Here is a 20,790-nt window from a genome sequence, read left to right as displayed (position 1 = left end):
TCTTGTCTTTTGTAAAATTGGGACATACGCCTTTGTTTTGATAGCTGCATGTAATAATAATAATAATAATAATAATAATAATAATAATAATAATAATAATAATAATAAATTCATTAAAACAATACACAATCCTTTAAAAGAAACCCTGCATGAGCCACACGTGGATTCCGATACACGCTTTCCTGACGACCCCAGAACGTAACCTGAAATTAAAGCGGGCATACCGAGTGAGCTTTAAGTTACGGCAAGCATCACGGCGAACTCATCAATTTTGGACGTGTGTCTAAATTACTAAACGAAAATTGTTTCTCTATGACCTTACGGTCGTTACACTTACGGCATTAGGCATTGCTCACTGCGTCTACAGGCGGCTGATTGAGAAAGTAATTAGTTGTATATTAGTCACACGCGCTACACCGTTCGTTGTCGGTTCTATCTTTGCTTACGCTCTCCCCCCTGCTATATTTTCTTTATCTTCAATTCTTGTTACAAGAGGTCGCCTTCACTTGATTTTTTTTTTTTCTGTGGCATATGCGCATTAGTATGCGGCTCAGAACGACGAGACACCCCCACGCGGAGGAAGAGGGCAACGGAGTGCATTTCGATATGAAAGCAGAGAGCAGGTTCATGCGCGCTGTATTTGCGATGCTGATGCACAGATGGTCCGGACGCCAAACTTCGCCTTCATTTGCGTATTTTCCCACGGCAGCATTTTTGTAAGACTTCTTGTGGATTCTGTGCGCATGCGCTAAACGAAATGAGGTCGCGTGCGCGCTTCCTACTTGCGTAAAACTTAATGTCTGCTTGCGAGTGCGTTTCGCGTGTCTTTTTTTAATTTTTTTCTAACGCCGACTTCACCATTGATCATCAAACTCATTATCGCACGCTCTGTGCGTGCAGTCAATGATAAAAAATCTACTCGTCGAGAGCATCTCTCCAAGTTTTCTTTGCGGTGGCCTCTGTTGCTGATGGGCTTGCTCGGCGAATGAGCGCAGTCTTCCGCGGATGTGAATTTCGTCGCCATTTCTAGTGCCGAAAAGGAAACAAAAAGCGCCAGGCCTGTGCGAAAGGTGCAGCATAGTCACAGCGAAAGCTAGAAGAGCTTACTTTCAGAGTCTTTTCTAAACACTCGTAGAGTAAGTGCTGCAAGCACACTTGCTTGATGCCCACTACAGCACTAATAATAAATATTTTAGGGTAGTAGGCCGGCATTCGCTGTGTTATTTTTTGTCATTTTTCTGAGGAGCGTGGTATCCGCTTAACACTTGCTAGGAATTCTGTGCCAATTGTTCGTGCCACTGGCCAAGGTTCTACACTACTCATGCAGTGCGTGGCTGACGACGATGAGAAGTTATGCCTGAAGTGAGTATGCGCCACAGTTAATAGCTGAACGAAAACAAGCTTTTGTAATTGGTTCGAGCATCGGACTACCCACTCGTTATACGCTGTACGGATTGAGTGACGACTGCTTGTTGATCGGCTGTTTTTATACGCTTTAGAAGTCGTATTAACACGATTCCTTTCCCGACATCAAGCCTGCCTAAGGAAGTTTGCCAACAAGTCCTAAGCACCGGCGTGGCTCAGTGGTAGAATACTGGGCTGGCACCCTGTGGCCCCGTGTTTGAGCCCCACTGTTTCATTGGTACTATTTTTTTATAATTTCGCACGATGTGGTTACAGACACCGGCGGCGGCGGCGGACAACTGCGGTGCTGCGCGAGACCTGAGTTGTAATTTCATAACAGCTTTTGCTGTAAAAATTGCCTTTTTGACATTCGAGGAATGACTACAATTCATAATTGCAAATCACCGAGTGAGTTTAGTGTTTTTCAGTTTGGCGCGTACTACTGTTGATGATCAGGTTTTTAAAAGTGGACGATTGGGCCATTTGGTGATACATGATCTAAGTGTAGTACGCGGTACATTGTCTAATACGCGGTAATTAACTTTGTCCATTCGTACGGAGTCAATTACGCCGACAGTAATGATTTCGGCTGTGAATTTAAGGTAGTAAATATACGGACTATATTGCGCACTTACTTAAGATCGGATAAGCAATGACATGTTTCTTAAAACAGTGCGTCACCTTACATCAAGACATAAAATATCGTAAAATGAAATGTGCGATGCAATGAACAAAACAAAATGAACAGTGTTGAAAATCTGGCTAAGCTACACCCGAATTTCCAACAGCAGAATGGCAGACATGAGGAAAAGAGAGAGCAACACTCGAACAATCCAATAACTCTTTTCCGGTATCCGAATGACGACAACTTCGAGGTTTATTCGCCTCTTTTTCTTTCACTCTTCCTCTTTTTCACTCAGGCACCGCACAAGGCAACTAGCCGAATGACGGAATGAGTGTTGATACGATAGACGCACCTCACGCACTGCGGCGAGTCTTGACTTATTGCAGGCACCGGCTGCCCCCGCAGGTTGGTGTTTCTTTCGTTACCAACCGAACAAATAACGTCATTCGCTTTCACATAACCAAGCGAGCGCTCCAAGCGGAGCATTTCTTTTCTACACCCTTCACCTCTGAGCCATATAAAGAAGAAACAAATTAAGACTCATGACTTTCTCAATTAGAATCTCCAAATGAGCTAGAAAGAAAGAAAGAAAGAAAAAGAAAGAAAGAAAGAAAGAAAGAGAGAAAGAAAGAAAGAAAGAGCAACAAAATGAACTTTGTCTTCTGCTTTCCCTTACGAGTGCTGGTGCACAATTCGGCTGCCCGCCTTTCTATTAAGAACAGATGATTGGTTCGCTCTGCGTCTGTGTAATACTGCGAGCCGTGGCGGGAAATCCCAATAAAAAGCGGACTACCAGAGTACACTCGGAGAGAAGGCTGCGACGGCTGGCGGAACATCGAACGAGGATAAGCGAAATTGGTCCCAAAGAGCCGAGGCGTGGTGTATGGGGCGCGACAGACCGGCCTGACGTATGTGTTAAGGTGGACGCGCCGGCTGGCCGGTCTGTTTTACTTCAGTGGGAGTAACATCTGGAGAAAAAAAAACAAGAAAGAACGAAGAAGAACCATGTGGGACGCAGAGACTAGAGTGTAAGGAAGCGTATCGTAGAGAGGCTTATGCGGTAGTTGGAGCAGCACAATTATGCAAAGGCTACAGCGAAGAGATTTCTTAGCGTACGTTCTTTGGGTGCTGCTTTACGCCATGAGTGTCGGCTGCTCAATCAGAGCACATATGCTTACTTTCCCTTGTTAAGGTGAAAATTTGGGATAGCGATAGGAAGTGAGCACACAATATTAATTTCGACAAGAAGAAGCACACAGAGGAAGTGGGCAGCACGATATTAAAATATGTTTTTCTGAGCAAGAAAATTGCATGGCATATTGCAAGTGTACAAACAGAGGCGACAACATGAATAATAGGGCTCTTTAGCTTAACCTTGATGTTTTACGAAGTATATACTTGCTTTGTCTAGGTGTAAAATAAACCTGTCTTCTGAATCGATTTCTTTGATATCCATTATGCGTTTTTCAGATAGATGGAAAGCCAGCGTCTGGTTCTCACCTTCGTCTATATGAAGTAACAAAATGTCAAGTTGGGCGAATTGGTGTGACTTCATATTCGAAGAAAAAATGGTGCACTCAAAAACGAAGAGAGTAACACATACAGAGCAGTGCGGTTCATGCCCCCCCCCCCCCCCCTATTTTATGTCTCCGTTTCTTGGGTGCACTATTTTCTTCAAATATGAACCTATCTGAAGTGCCTTGTTGATTTATTTCTAGTATTAACTTTTTTCGACGCCTAAGTGAAAAATGTCAAAAATGCATATTTAATTGTACGTGCATGCACTCGCTGATGCTAACACTGCTTACATTCTCGCTCATTGAATTCACTGATGTTACTACCTGATAAATCCGCATAAAACATTCACCCGTTTGCATACTTGGAATGAACGGCTAACAATAGTCGCACTTTAAATTCACGACACTTATTGGACAGTAGAACAAGATACTTGACAACCGCACTCACCACATCATTTTTAAACATTTGTTTTTTTTTTTTACTTCATATCAGTACAAAGTAAAGATGCCACAATACAGCCTTGTCATGCTCAATAAAGGATTGAGTGCGTGCTACGCAGTCCTAAGCAAACCAAGTTCTCGCCTTGAGCAGCACCGTTGCAAGTGATGCTCTGCATACGAAAGAAGAAAATTCGTACTTGATAACAGGGTATTGACTTAGAAACTGCAGATAAGTGATGCCACGAAATCAATTCGGTACCTTTACGGTGTCAAGGATGGCCCTCTACTCCTCGGGTATGAAATGTCTGTTATTGCCTAGCCTGACAGCTATGTTTGCTTTCTTGAAACTCAACTAGATTGTCTTTTATAGCTTCGCAAACACGCTCAAGAACTTCCCTGTAAAGTTAGCCAAGGTGGACGTATTAACACGATAGCGTCAAAGAGCTTGTAGTGGTTCCTTCGCTGATTCACAAAAGGAATAATTATGGCGTAGTGGGCATTGAGCAATTGTACTTCCAGTTGGCATTATATTATAGTTGGAAACGGCCAATGTTACGCGCAGAGTCGTTCGTTTACGGCACGGTTGAGGCATGCACCGACACCAGGTTAGCCGTTGAGAAGACTATGAGCCCCGGTGCCCAATTACGTTATCGCGTTCGACTCTTGAAGGCGCTGCTCGGGCGTCCTCGAAGTTTTTGAATAAAGCAAGCAAGCAGTTGATACAAGTCATTCAAACTTCTCTTGAATACCAGCAATCTTTCAATCTGGCGCGTTTTCTCTGACAATGGTGGACATAGCTCTTGAGTATCAAGCCACACGCTACGTGTTTGTTTCTCTTTTTTTTCCCATTACTTCTAATCCCAACTCCGTTCCATGCAGTGGTGAGTCGTGCTCCCGCATGGCAGCTGAGAATGTCGCCCCATTTTCTTTTTTAGTTTTTTTGCTATAACCACCACCACCTCCACCACCCTGCCGCTACCCTTACACTGGGCTCTGAGACCATACCTAATGAAGTTTTTGCGCAGATTTCTCTTAAAAACGATACCCACAGGTCGCGGGATCAAATCCCGGCTGCGGCGGCTGCATTTTCGATGGAGGCTAAAATGCTGTAGGCCCGGGTGGTCAGATTTGGGCGCACGTTAAAGAACCGCAAGTGGTCGAAATTTCAGGAGTCCTCCACTACGGCGTCTCTCCTAATAACATGGTGGTTTTGGGACGTTAAACCCCGCAAATCAGTCAATAAAATTTCATAAAACTGAGTAAGAAAGATAACCACCTAGAAAATGAAGATACCTCGATAATATTATATTGCGTTCAACTCAGCGACAAGGCAGAGCACTGTCGTTGACTTCGCTTTCCGGTGAGTGATAGGTATGCACCAGTGCGTGCTAGGCGCGTACAAGTGGCACGAAAGTGCCACCGACACATCAGCACCAATATACGCGGCAGATATCTTTGAGAGTACTGGAGCCATCACCTGCATAATTTTCCACGCGGGCCGAAGTGGCTCGTGAGTGCAGCCTGCGATACATTATGCAGCACTCCGGACTCGGAACCCATCCGCGGTGCCCGCGTGATCAGTGGCGTTGGCAGCTGTTTCATCGTCATCGCCGCTGGTGCACACGCAAAGCTATAGGATGCAGTTCTCGGTGACCCATTAAATTGCGCTTTAAGTTCCTTTCACAGTTGTTCGCAGTGCCCCCCTATGCCACTTCTACTCGGTACATCTCCTATGAGACCTCCCTCTTGTTGAAACCTTCTCCACAACGCTACTCGATCTCAACGAGCGATGTCCGCTTCAAAACGTGCAGAACGCTAGTGGACAAGGGCACGCGAGCGTGGAGACATGCGGGTACATTACGGCCGCCTGTCTGTCACTGCAGATGACGTTTTCGCACGCAGGGGGTCATCGTGGGTCACGACAGTTCCTATTCGTAGTACTGAAGTGGAAGCGTGCGAGGCACTTGTAAATACAGGGAATTTTGATATTGCCGACAGTATTCAGGGACCGCACCTCGCAGTATTGTGTCAAACATGTGCTACGACGTTTCAACGCTTGCGAAATATTTTGCACTTATAACACGTGCAAAACTATGTTGAAAGGTGAGGCATAAAACAATTCTTTTATAATATATATCTCTCGCGAGCTACTGTTGAGGTGTCTTCCCCTAAGAGAGTTACGGGGATCACTTTTCTCTTCTTTTCATTTAAAATCACTCACACTGTGAATACGAAGTTTGTTGTTGATTCGCGTCAATGTACAATAAAATCTTCGACCAATGTACTGAACATTAATGAATATTTCTTTAGGGCAGGCAGTTTCGCGCAATTGGCTCTAACCTTGAGAAAACCATGAAGCTGGGCGGCCATTCTTTGCTGTCCTTATTTTTTCTTTCTTTTTGGTCTATTGCTACTTTTTTTCTTTTTAATTCCCCAAGTTTTTGTACGTCTTTCTCGTCTCTATTCCTTTCTAATTCTTTCTTTCTCTTTTTCTCTCTGGTATATTCTTCTCATTACGTACTCCTTCTCTCTTATTTTGCACTTTCTTCTGTCTTTATCTCTTTCCCTCTAGTTCTTTCTTTCTTTCATTGTTTCCAACTATTTCTTTCTTTTTCTGTCTCGCCCTATGTACTTCTCTCTCTTTCTGTGTCTGTATCTATCGCTTTATCTCTGCAGTTATATCTCTCTCAATTTTTTTTCACTCCCTTTTTTTTCACTCTGTACTAGTTCTTTCGCCCATGCGAATTACCGTGTCCCATGCCGGACAAGTTGGCTTAGTAGGAAAAGGCCCACCGGGTGCAAAAGTTCACGAAGCGAAGGAGCAGATGAAAACGAGGAAAAGGTGCCGGACTGAGTTATGGCGCTTGAATCGCTATAAAAGTAGAGGTCAATAAAATGATGATGCTTTTTGCAAACACGTTACGGTATAACGAAAAGCAAAACAGGCCTGCTATAAAAAAAATATTCGTTATTTGGGGGCATGTTGGTTTTTAAAACTCTTAACACTGAATTAAATATTACGAAGAGCACTTGAGGTCGGAGAAAATACCTCCGGCCAGTAGAGCATGGTGGTTTTGATCACGTGCGTGCTATCCTGCCATTTCGATTCTATGAAAATACTCATGCCGAGGAAGCACTACGCCGTCAGCGTATAGGAAAGTAATTGCACACTCGTTAGCGTGGTCGCGTGGTCTGTCACTCGGACGGCTTCGATTTTGCAGTCACTCTTCTTAAGATGAATGCGATTTAAACAATGCATTTGAGTTCTCTACGTGTCCCACAAATTTAGATTCTACACAAACTTTTCTTGCGATGCATCGATTTGTTACGCTGGTGAACGCCGCCTGTGCACATGTACTACAGGCTTATTTTTCCTCTTTCTTTCTTTCATTCTTTTTTTTTCTTTCTTTCTTTGGCTTACCACGTGAATTCAGTGGAACAAAGAAGAAGGGCAAAGTGATTAAGGCTTCAAATACTGCTTTTTAAACGTTAATGTAGAGACCTATGTGCTACGCCCTGAGTTGAATTAAATAGGAATAAACAACAGAAAGAAATAAAATCAACCAATGACAAGGACGAAGGCGAGATACTTCAATAATGTATGGTTTGTTTACAGCACGGCATCCGACAAATATGTGACTGGAATTTCAGTCTCTTAAGGTTGTCCTATAATCGCAGAAAATGAACGAATTTCTCTTGTCAGGAAGCAACGCAAAGGCGACGTGATGAGGAAACGTTTCTTAGTAGGGCCGGATTGATTTAATTAAATTCAGTCTCTCAGTTTCACTAACGCGACCTGTACCGCCGCCCACTTTATACGCATGGTCGAAATGGAATAAATATATATCTTTCTGCTTTAATTCGGAAGCCTTTACGTAAACGGTGGCATCCCCCGCAACTTACCAAGAGCCAGACAGAAAGCATAACTTGCCACAAGATATGGACGGAAGCAGGATGGTGTAGCGGGTTCATTTACGATGCCATAAAGATAAATCGACTACTGATGGATACAGATGCGAAAAACCTCAGCATGACGTCTAGCCGCATTGATAATAGAGACAAACCAGCCCAGCAGAGGTTCGGCGCGCCTAAACTGTGCGCATTACTCTCAGTGTATCTCGGGAGGGGCGTCCATATACTGTAGGGGAACGATTGCCATGAATTTCCGGTCCTTGAACGCACGGGAACGCATGCCGCGTGCATAGAGCTTCCCGCGTTTCACGTTGATGGGCGGCATCATTTTCGTGCAGGGTGCGATTTTTGGTTGATTCCTAGCAGGCCCCTCGTTTTCTATCATCCTCTTGCTTTCTGCAGAGCTCTGTCAGCCACTTATATTAAGTCACCGGCGCAGCTCTCGACGACGTCCTATAAGTTTCAATGATATTGTGCAATACATATGTCTGTGTCGTAAATTCGAGAAGTATGACTGCATGAACGTTTTACGGCTTCAGTGATGCAATGCGTGGGATTTAATGTCTCTTATCAGAAAAAAATGTGGAAATTTGTTTCGGTATAGCCATTGTTCTTGCTTTCTTTTTACGTATTAGCTGATATGCAGGGAAAATTTATACGCTTCTGAACGGGATGGAATAGAACAACTTCGAGTTTTGTTTTCCAAGACGCGCTTCCAACTCTTTTGAGGAAAAGATTTATGTCGACGACGAAGTATACAGCGAAGTCGGCAATGAAGAAGAAGGAAGACAGGAAAAGGATGTCAGTTTCATGTTTAACTCTGGAGCTTGCTATCGTGCTGCAGTCCTGATAATGTCACGTTTCATTTCGTATTCGCATATTTTTTGTGATAATGCACCTGCACTCTTATAACTTAGAACCAGGCAAAATTTTAGAGCAGAACCACACATCCACTCCGCCAACTATTCGTATTGCTCCCATAGTGGCGTAGTCAGGGAGTGGCACATTAGGCCCGTTTCCTCATCCACCCCCCCACCCCACCCCCACCACCCGAAATTTCGTTTCGAAATGGCATACAGAGCGAAAAATAACCATTCCAAACAGATGCCCTCCCTCCACGTGAAAAAAAAAATCTTCCTACAACTATGTGCTACAAACCAGCTTTTAGCTACTTGTCTCGCTACATACTCATCAGCTACGACCATTCGTCTTGTCGTCAAGCCGAAAAGAACTCAGGCTTCCGGTGTCTAAAGAGCCCCTGTCTTCTTCCAGAGTCATTAAGATTCACTTGACACTCCACTGGGGGACGTTGCTCTTATTTTTGGAGATCAGACTCGCCAACGTGAACAAGCAAGGCTTAGGAAACAGGCGGAAGCAAAGAAGAGAAACAGTTTGACAAGGTCCCCTCAGGGTATGCAGCAGCCGAGCCCAAGCAAACTGCTCGTCAGCGAGCGAGCGCCGTAGGTGTGTGGTGCGGGAGGGTAGGTGAAGGCAGGATCACGTGTATGCATGTACTCGTAAATACGCGCCCCATGTCCCCGCCCTCCCTCCACGTGGCACCGTTGCACCACATGGGGTGCTATCGTTACCCAGACTCCGGTTTAAAGCCCTCAGGCACAGCGTGGCGCTTCTGACACGCGATTTACCCCTAACGACAGTGTTACTCCTGTAGCCTCAAAGAGAAGGGGGGTGGGGGGAGACGTTAAAGTGGGGTGTGGTGAAATAAGCTCGAACGCAATGGGGATTCTTGAGACTTCGTATAAAAACCCCTGCTGACATCTGAGTGTTTTGTGGTGCGACAGCTGCAATTCTTGAAGCTACGCTCGTGCACTACTTCTCTTTCGCTGACAAAAGTTGATTTGTTCTACTTCAATCAATAATACACTGCCCTGCAGTGGGCGTAGTCAGGCTGAATATGATGATCATGATGACAATGAAGTCACCAGTTATTAAACACCCTGATATTTTGTGGTACAAATACAGCATCAGCGGACATGTTTGTAGATGTGGATTACGGAATGCAGCCGAAGCTGCAGCACTGGAAATTTAACAGATAGGTGAAGTATATGACGCTCTATTCTATACGTGTATGATGCATTGAGCTTTTTCTATCTTCTCTAGAAGTACACGGCCAGTGTTTGTAACACGATGCCCTGCATTAGCAGCTTCACATAGTGTGTTATTATAATTAACCCTGCGAGACCGCCTACAGCTCCTCTTTTGCCCCCCCCCTCCCATTTTTTTATTACGAGAGGAGCACTATATGATGCTCTTTGACAAATTAAAAAAAGAAAAACAGCTGACTTTATTGCGCACGGTTTTGCACTAAACAATGAAGATTACTGGGTGTGTGATAACCAAATCCCCCGGATGATAATCGTTACAGAAACTTCTCAGTTTTCTCTACCGCTAATCTGCCTTTGTACACTGCTGGTGAATCCCCGTTTTAACGAAATATGACTCAACAATCTTCAAACGTTGCTGAACGAATAAAGAAAAGTGTTTTTAAAACCCTAAGCTTTAATTACCGGGCACACATACTGTTGGCTTGAACTAGGTCGCGTGAAGCTAATTAGTTCGTAGCCGCTCGTAGACTTGCCAGAAAGCCGCACCGGGTGAAAGAGAACAATGTGGGTGGCGTGATGTTCGTGCCTTGGTTTCTCATTTTTTTTTTCCTATCGTATACCGGGCTATATATACATTGCAGTGTCTGAAAGAACAGGCAAACTGACCGCACAATTTTCGTTCATTAGCTTTACCTTGCTGAACGTAATATGAAACAACCCGTGTGAGCTAAGCGTACTGTTCTGCGTGAACGCGCAGAATAGCCGGACGGTTTTTCTTTTCCCTTCAGTTCGTGGGACATGAAACAAAGGGCGAAATTTCGCCTCCAATTACGGAGCCCCAAAGAACCCATTCTTTTAATTAATGCGGCTAACTGTGGCAACGAAGTTTCCCTTTTATTATCATTATCATATTGTACCGCATCAGCGCATTTCGGAACGGTTGGTATTAGGAAAAGCGGAAGGCGTTGCGTTATTTAGCTCAAAGAGTACATGCACAGTACAGCCACAAAAAAAAAAGAGAAAAAGCTGTAGAACTTGCTCAATCCGATGCCGTCTACAATCGTGTGGCCCCTTTTACTTTTTTTCCCCTGTGCCCATTCTCCTCGTTTTGTTTCGTACGTCTACAAATTACGTATAATATGAAGCCGACCATCGTGCTCAACACTGTTGCCAGATAAGATGTAGTTCGAAAAGTAGGGGAAACAAAAAAGGAATTTACCCGCTTGGCTGAGCTCTGTTCTTCATCGTTATCAACGGAGAACAGACTGCGAAATAGGGTACGAGCACTAAGCGGATGAACGAACTATTAATGCCCTTTTACTTAGCACACGAGTTTTGTGCTTACACAAAGAAAAGATAAAACTGGGTTGCTCTTGCGCAGCTGAATTTCTGTTTTTCTTAAACCTATTTCATTAGGTACGTAACTGTCTGGTGGGCAAATACGATAACAAAAGACGTTTTTGTTTTATTTCTGTTCAGGATGTTGTTGATAATAAGCTCTAATTCCAACAGCTTCAGAGACGGCCGCCTGATGGGCTAACACAAATGTGAAAAATGGTGTCTTCACAGTTGCTTGCTTTTAGAGGTCACTTTTACACATTCTATGAAGTGAAGACTTGTCTCAGTACTGAAAGAGAGATTCAAAAATTAACTTAAAGTGAACAAAAGAAGGTCCGACGGCAGCTCTCCGTATTCCGCCATGGCACTGGTTCTGTCTGCTTAGCCCGAGAAAGACAATAGGCTCCCACCGCCTTTGTCCGCATGCTAATACTCGTTATCTCGTGGATGTCCGTGAATTATGGGACTGTCTATGCGCGAAGTGCCTTCGTACAACTCCAATGTGATGCGTTCGATCGAGTGGAAGCGTATCTATGCATCATGACCGTTTTTCTGGGAACCTCGAGCGGGTAACGTATATTGTGTACGTGGTTATGGTTCAGATGTGTATTAAACTGAATTCGCCCTTGTGAGGTCGCGTATGAAACTTTTAAATAATTCCAACTTCTTTCTCGCTGTTTTCTCGCGTCTTTCAAGCTGTCGCTTTCCCGTTATTCATAGAATGCGTGGAGGTGTTAATCGGCTGCTTCTCCATGGTCGATTTCGCCGCTCTTTCTGTCCTCTGCTCAGTTCCACGACTTTCATTAGCTCGAAGGCAAACCGATTTAACGTTCACGCGCTTAATATATTAAAATGACTGGAAACTCAAAACGGGTGTTCAATCAGTACATACTCGTATATATAGAATATGCCACGCATTGAGCATTAAAAGAAAGCTTTTTTGTGTTTTAACGACGTGCGTACGTGCGTGCACACAAACGCACGCGCGCAAGCACGAACGAACACACAAAAACCACAGGAAAGCTTACACCTTTTTTGTGTTGTTTCAACACATGTTTATGTTTACTCTTGTTCTAAATCTGCTTTGTCGTGTTTTTTTTTTGTAGGACATGTCTAAAGGCTGCAATCTCGCTGATGCTTCAGCGGTGATCACTTGAAGTACATAAAGGAGCCTGACCTCAAGGACATGAAACGTAAGTCATGAATGACATAACCCTTTGTTATCACAAAAGAAGTTGCGAAGGCACTGAGTTTTACGACAAATCGGCTTGAGTTTGTTCAACTCCTATCGTCGTTTTTTTTTCTTTCATGATGCATAAGTTTGCCATCTGTACGTGCTTCCTCCTATCGTGAATTTAACCTAAGTGATCGATTATGGAATTTCACAAGTATTTTCTGCCGCACCCCTTCTCCTCTCTTTACATTCCTTGAGTTTTTTCGTTTAGGTAGGGCAATAAATAAATCGCTTGCCGGGTTGACATCCCCGCCCTTTTTTTTTTCATTCTACCCTGTCCTATATGTTTCCCGTTAATTAAAAAATGCTCATCGTCAAATAGCAACATGCATGGCTGGCGGCAATGTGTCCCCTCAAAAGAAGTTCAAGAAATATTGTTGGGCGCATTTCAGGTGCCATAAAATTAACATACTTCAAATAGTTTTTTCTCATGCACTTTCAGCGTCATTTTTGCTTTAGCTTTGTTTTGTTTATATATATATATATATATATATATATATATATATATATATATATATATATGTGTGTGTGTATGTGTGTGTGTGTGTGTGTGTGTGTGTGTGTGTGTGTGTGTCATTTCGAGTAATATTCATTAAGGTATAAAAGTTAAACGGGTCACTCTCATTATATCTCGGAAACGCTATAGGTGTTCTTATTGTTATACGGGTGTACGGATGAACAGAATCTGCAATGTCCTCCTAAAAGTGTGCAATACTTGTTGTTCCTACTACTTATGTGTTTGTTTGCTTCCTTTTTTGTTTCTTTGTTCGAACGTTTGTTTCCTTATTAGGACTATTTCAATTGCGGAACGTGATCCCGAACTCTCGAGTCCTCTTAATGAGCGTTTACTTTCAAGTGCTTGTCTGACAGTCGTGGCCGGTTGAAGAGTGCGGCCCCAAGATGGTCCTGCGGTGAAGCTCGCATCTGCGCACTATACGTAACCCGTTCAGCACACTGACGTGCTAATTCCAGCGCTAGTCAGCTTCCACGTCGACGGGTGCACTCCATCTCAAGAGGGGGAAGCCTAGTTCCTTCATTGAAAGTAAGCGCGGCAGCAGCGGGGGGTGCGTGCCTCCAAGCACACTTACGAGGAGGAGCGTATAAGCTACATTCCAAATAGAGATGGCGTATAGCAACAGAGGCGGAGAGCCACTCAGGCGGTCTCGCATCATTGAAATGTTCGTCGACGGCTCGAGCCGACGACTTGTGTTCACTTATGCGCCGTTTTCCGGGAGTCACCCATGCAGGGCCCGGTCGAAAGATACACGCGCAATTTAAATTCACCGCACGCTGTCGCGAAACTCGCCCGTGAAGTAGTGGGACTGCAATTAGCGTGACGAACGGCGCGCTTAAGGGGTAGGAAGGGCACCGGTCTTCAGCGTGTAACAGAGAAATGTGAGAGCCCGTGCATGCAGAGGAGTCGAGAAAGCGGATATGTCACGCACTTGATGCTCAATTGGGTTGCTGCCCCCTTTGAGGTATTGTTGAGAACGGTTCGACCCGCCGGTTAACACGCGAAAACGGGTCGAATGCAAGTGCAGTTCAGCCTCACTAGGGTTTTCTTTTTTTTTTTTCCCTTCAACATGGCGCTGTTTACGATGTCTGGTTGGTTCAAAGGCCTTTATTTGGGAACCTATGAAGAGATGTATAAACCGCAGTGTTCACAATGATTTTTCAAGGTACACAACAGCACATGACCAAATATTTACGCACAACTGAAGACTCGATTGGCATATAAAAATTGTACTTAACTGATCGAATTTAATGTCGAAAGATATCTTCTATCATGTTGTCAGAAAAACGTTTTCGACCCGCTTCTGTGTGCTGGTGAGACTGCTTTTATTGCTGATACAACTGGCAAAACGTTATCAATCTTCTAAAGATACTATTTCAAGGTGCGGATGCTTTTTTTTTAATTGATGGCTAAAATTGTGTTTCGTTTTGTTCACGTGCTGGGCTGTTCTGTTGCGTCTTCTCTATGCATAGAGCTTGATTTGTTTTTGTTTTTGAAAACTTACCCGTCGGCCACATGCATACTAGCTTCTCTATGAACCGAGTTCTCCTTTAGATGAATACTCGTTTTTGTGATTGTTTTTATGCATGACAAGGGATTTGTTTAAATACATTTTAATGCACCACCTTTTTTCACCATTAAATGTATGGGATCCCTCACATGCTCTGACTTAGACATTTGTCTTTGTGGCTCAGTATGCAAGCAGAACAAATCTTCAAAAGAACACTCCACGTTATTCTGGCTGAAGATCTCGGTGAATATGGTGTCGAAAATTGCAGGAGTAGCAACGCGTTTATCTATTATTTTTGGATATTCGTGTATCAAGTTGGAACAGTATATTCCAACCATCGAATTATGGACGGAGCGTAACCATTATCCGGCGATCTTTTGTTTTTTTGCGGAGTATTGCGAAAGCATGTGCGTCAGTTCACATGGGCAGAATGGGCCCTCCGTTTCCTAACGTATGAGACGCATGCAAGCTTGAGAATCTATATAGGCAGCATTATGGCATTCCTCTGAACATCACCGTAGTTTTGCCTTTTTGGGGGACTTCTCCTGCACTTACCGCTTCGGGTAACCTCCATTATACCAGCGTTCTGACAGCGTTGCCGTTTTAATGTGAAAAACAGTTGAGTGTGACATTAATGTTGGGATTTTTTTCTCAAGCTTATTTCTTATTCGCTGTTTACTTATTCTATCATGTATGGCATTTAATTTCCGCCAAGGTATTTGTGTTAAGCTTTTGTGTATTGACAAGAAAATATCTGCACAATTTTTTTGGTCTGCACTAACGCAATTTACAGGTTACCTTAAAGAAGTCGAACACTTCAGCTTCGAATACGAAAAAGTGAGCTTTATATGGCAAAAAGTATGTATAATAAAGTACAGGGTACGTCAAGTAGTGAACGCGGTGAGGTTTCGGTATTGACACAAACACACGAGCATGCAAGCACAAGCAACCATACACGCGTGCATGTGCAAGAACGAAAGACAAACAAAACGGGCGATACTTCAGGGCACATACATCACCGCAAACATGTGCAAGCCAATATGCATGCTATGTACGTCGTTGTTTGAACGCACAGCAAGTGCAAAATTATAATCGCATGAACGAGCTATACGCAGACCGCGGCGATGACTAGGAGCGCGGAGGTTTTCTGGTCGCATACGCAGGTCAGTTCTGCGTGGCCTCGGGGTTTCGGGCCCTAATTGAAGTCCCGAAATTCCGGTCCGTGATACGCGTGCGGCAAATAAATACAAAAAAAAGAAAGAAAGAAATTGGCTTGTTGTACCTGGGTGCACAAACATTCCTTCCGGGTCGCTTCTAATGGGCGGAAACGGTTCTGCCGGTCAGCCATTTGACGAAACGAATCCCAATTTCAGCTCGCAAACCTGGTTGGCTGCATGAGACCGCGTTTTCTTTTGCCATAGGCTTATCGTTGCTGGTGCTGTCATTTTTTTGTTATTTTGGTGAGCCCTTTAGAGCTCATAGCTCATTACCATAGCTTTCAGGTGCGGAAGATCCAACAGCAGCATTTTACATATACGTTGTGTGCGATAATACCATTAGTTGACGGTTTCCCACCCGTTTCGCATTGATAAACGCATGATAAAGCACAACTTTTGTTTTCGTGCGTTTCCATATCACAACAAAAGTTAATGACGTAGTTTTTAGGTCGAGACGTAGCCGCGGCCTCGAAAGAAGAGCTGCAGAGGCTGTGCGAAATGTGCAACTTTTAGCGGTTCGCAAGCGAGTTGCTTTCTATAGTAGCTGGAATAGTCACTAATTTGATGCGCAACCAAATATTTTACTAAATCCTATACGCTTCAGTAAAGAGATGGGGGGGGGGGGGGGGGGGGGACTTAGCATTTTTTTTAGTTGTGGTCTTAGTGAGGTTGATTCCAGTTACTGTAACGAAAAAGACATTAGGCTTATTAAGGAAATATAATAAAAAAACCTATTTAGTAGAACACTAGCATAGTAAATACTTCATTATGCAAGTTCACACCGTGATGAGAGTTGGGGTATTTCATCGTTAAAACGTGGTAGTCTACAGTGGCCAAAGTTACCTCAGTTTCTCTATCTTGTATAGCTAATTGGAAGCTTTGAAGCATACTATACAGCAATTATAACGTGTCCTATTATCATAGGCGTGGCAGAATCAACACGTAGAGCACAGTGACAGTTTCACGTTATATTTGTAGCATATCTATAGATTTCCTTTGTGCTGACTCACATTTCAACTTAGACACTACACGGGCCCCGCGCAATGTAAATTGGCGAAATCGCAAGTTGTATTTAGTGCGCCGTAGTTGCTTTTTTTATAAGCTTTCAAGATAGTAAGATGTCCATTACCAGTTGATGTGGTTTAAACAAGTAGAGAAAAGCGAGGAGAAGCGCTTGATTATTTTAGTATTTTACTTTATTTTCGGTAGTATTTTCTTTCGCCTTTCATATATAATGAGCACGTTCACGAAACATACAAAATAATACTTTAAATAATTCGCAGTTAACAAACAATTTTTAAAAAGATAGCGTTTACGTTGTTTTCTGCGCTAGCTCTCCTTCATGGTCATCGCGAAGCTATCATCTCGGACAAATTGCCCTCACTTTCTCTTGTTATGTAAAGCAGGATTACGCGGCGCCCGTGTAAGACAGCAGTGGCCTCATTTTCGGAATGGGCGCGTCGCTTCTCCAGCACCAGGGCCATCAACTTAACGACACGTCGGAGGCACTGCCGACGTCTTCACCGTCTGCCCTGTTTTGCATTGGACATTACACTGCCATCGGCGTTGTGTCCGCCGACTTGCAATGCTTCTACGGGAACCATGAGGCTAAGAATATATAAATAGGAATAGCACCCATCCACAAAGCGGAGGATTTTCTCTCCGTATGACTAAGATATGAATGATTTGGCCAATTCGCGCGTTAAGCGAAAAACTTCGTAGTCTCGGGTACTATAGAAACCATTAAGCAAAATGATGGGGAGAAGGATGGCTACAAGACTGTATTTAATACCCAACGCAAAGGGTCATTTTGTTTCTGGTGCAACGGTTTATATTACTACCCATTTGTCAACATTTCTTAAGTCATTCCTTCGCTCATTGTCTAAGTTCTCCTTGGTGTTGTAAACCTAAATTCGTCACATCATTTCCAACAGTAGTGTTTGTGAGCGGCACAGTATTAAGAAACCTTTCCAAATCTTTCGGGCTAGCTCAGAGGGCCCACCCAATATATAGGTCTTCGTTTGAAACAACCTCTCGCTTATTTTAGTTCATTCTATATCTGCGAGTGTAAATTACTTAGTAACGATGACACAACCGTATTACATGAGTTTAACATGCAGTGGTTGCGGTGCAGAGGGCCGTCACATTTACGTTTTCTCAGCAACTCGCGGCAATGTTTCCTCGTCAACGCTTTATATTTACGCATATGGAGCTCGTCACTGTGTTATTCACCTTATACAGTCAACATAGGAATCAAAGCAGTCATATGCGTTGATTGTACAGATGTCATTTAAGACGGAAATCTAAAGGTTAGGTGCATATAGCCTTTTTAATCACGATCCTTTCGGTAAACCTGATGATGCTGAGGCTGATGACCTCAGATAGATGGCGCTCACCCACAGAGGGAGATGGGCCAAGAACCGGGTTGTAGGATACCTAAATGAAACTGAAATGAAGTAAAGCCAATCTGAGAAATTAAATTAGAGATAATACTACAAATAAAAAAATGTTTGCTGAGCAAGCCGTCAAACCATCTCTTGTTGTTGACAGACATTGCTACCAATTATAAACTAAAGATCTGAAAAGGCTAGCGTTCACTAGCACGGTAATCTTTTAGTTGCGTTGATGTAATCAAACAAAGTGGGGCATATATTTCTATGGCAGTAACCAAATGAATTGCCGCCAAGTGATAAAAGTACTGGTAGATTTACTTGTATTCCTTGCTTTTACAATGTACTACTAAAAATCTTTTTCTCTTATAAGAGTTACGATGACAGAATAAAAAAATATGTTCAATTGTTTCAATTTCGTTGCAAAAAATGCACAGCGGTGACGCCTTGAGTTGAGCTTTGTTAAGGTAATAATTTAGTTGTGGAACTTCACAGCGCAATCTGGTATAAGTGACCTCTAAATGGCAAGATACACACCACTGTTTATTCCAGCTATACCTCAAATGCTCAAAATCTTTAAATTTATTCAAATTACCTATTCCCCATTGCAGACAAGCATTTCGGAACCTTAGCGCTGTCACGTAAGCCGTATCTGGCAAAACTGGGATGGTGGGCCCACTCAGGGATGCTGCTGCCAAAGAGTCTGCCATTTCGTTCAAATATAAACCGCGGTGGCCCGGTACCCATAGCAAATGCAGCTTTTTTACGTTTTTCGCTACTAAATGCCGAAACGTATTCATCAGCTCTGCATTTGCTGCTGCAGAAAGTGCATTACATACTGATAACGAATCTGTAATGATAACTGCTAATGACTCGCTTGAGGGCAATTTGCGTAGGGCAAGAACAATAGCCAATAATTCTGCAATGAATACAGGGGTATAATCTGGGAGTTGAATCGAAAAGGACCAGTCCAAAGAAGGAGAGAAGATGCCAACCCCAGCCTTTTCTTTTGACACAGATGCATCAGGCGCATTGATATTGTTTATCTCTAGGTGAACTAGATAATCTGCTAACTGGTCATTTAAGTAGCTATGTGCCGATTGTTTCGTTTTATGAGGAAATATATCATGAAATTGCATGCTAAGCATTGACTATATGTTGTGTATTGGACCAATACGTTCATTTATTACATTCAGTTGCTGTAGTAGCGCTTGTGCAAATAATATTTGCGAGGTGTGCAGTCGCGACCAATGTGTTTCGAAAAATAAAGCCGGTTCTCGAATGAAAACGTAAAATGAGAGTCTTTGGTGTGAACTGTATATCTTTAGGAGTGCTTGCACAGTAAGAATTTTAAACCTATTCAGTAGAGAAGGTAGGCCAGCTTCCATATACAACATGTTATTTGCATTGGCGATGATAACGATGCCGCAGTTCCTTCTATATAATAGCCAGCAGGTAGGTGGGGACCTTTGACACTGTATTTGGAGTTTGCAATGTTACAATCCCCCAATTCGCTGCTCTGCCTAACATTAAACAGTCTTAACAATCAGTATCATCGTATGGAAAAGTATTTAACAGAGAGGCAAAGCATGCCTTTTTAGGCAATCAATGGCATCTGTGAATTTACAGACATCACACGAACTCTTCTGGTCGCTGTGAGTGGCTACCGCCCGAGAGTTCAATGACAGATTGGACAGTGCTGTTTTATTAAAGCTTCGTGGGGCCATATAAGTAAAAAAGTCATAATATGTTCGGTCTTTTCAGACATGAAAACTTTTTTTTTCCTGAGAAGAGGGCAGAAAGCTTTAGCAGCATAGTGCGGTGATTAGTCGGCAAAATAGGTTTATGTAGGGCTACTCGCATGTGCTATATTTGCATAGCTGCTAATAAATGGTAAGACTGACCTTCTAAGGCGTCCCTTCGTAACAACATGGCACGCCAGGCTGTGTCAAACATCAGCCCTGCCCTTATCGACGTCGACGCAGATTCGTTCAGCTGCTATGGCCTCTGCCGGCGCTTCGCAGGAGCCAACGAGCGCAGCCCGGTGAGTGGAGCTGCGCATTCGTGAAATAGGAAGGAACCTCTTGCGCCGGAAGTGAAGAATGCCCTTTCGGGGGCACCCAGCAAGCTGAGCGATTTCAACCCCGCCTCCCTTCACTACCGAGCCTTTCTCGCTGCTGGGGCAGATGGTTTTGTTGAGGAGGGAGGATGCTTGAAGAGTCGCGTCCCCCTTCATTTCCCACCGCTCTATAGTTCGCTCCTGGCCGTTCCCCCCTTCCCCCAATTTCTTCCCGTCATGAGGCGTGCGCGTCGCTTTCGAGAGGTTTTTAAGCCTCGCCACTCGTCCTTCAACCGGGCTCTCTACGTCCGTAGACAAGCAGGGGGCAAAGATTGTTCATGCTTGGATGAATGTCACATTCTGAAAAGGGGTTCCTGAATTTTTGTCTCTTTTTATCCGTTTCTTTTTCGTACCAACTTGACACGCATGCTGCACAGAAGGCCTTCTCATTCCTTCCTTTTATCCCTCGTCCCTTTCCTGCTTAAAACCGTGCCAGTTTTTGTTCCTATTCGAAAGTATTCCCGAGTGCACGCTGAGATCTCGTATCACACTTCCCACAGAAT

At 43.6% G+C, this 20,790-nt stretch overlaps 1 protein-coding gene across 2 annotated transcripts in view; it reads left to right on the top strand.

The window, feature by feature from the left end:
* The window catches only part of LOC142814265 (cell adhesion molecule 3-like), a 195,886-nt gene that overhangs the window by 64,838 nt on the left and 110,258 nt on the right, over positions 1–20,790 (top strand). For both annotated transcript variants that reach the window (XM_075892743.1, XM_075892742.1), the window contains exon 2: positions 12,410–12,496. In XM_075892743.1, the coding sequence (XP_075748858.1) occupies positions 12,490–12,496 (7 nt within the window). In that variant the 5' untranslated portion in view covers positions 12,410–12,489. The remainder of the gene's footprint in view (positions 1–12,409; positions 12,497–20,790) is intronic.

Source organism: Rhipicephalus microplus, chromosome 4 (assembly GCF_043290135.1).
Source record: "Rhipicephalus microplus isolate Deutch F79 chromosome 4, USDA_Rmic, whole genome shotgun sequence".
Classification (NCBI taxonomy): domain Eukaryota; kingdom Metazoa; phylum Arthropoda; class Arachnida; order Ixodida; family Ixodidae; genus Rhipicephalus; species Rhipicephalus microplus.
Note: the sequence above shows the minus strand (reverse complement) of the source record. Positions and strands in the feature narration are given on the sequence as shown.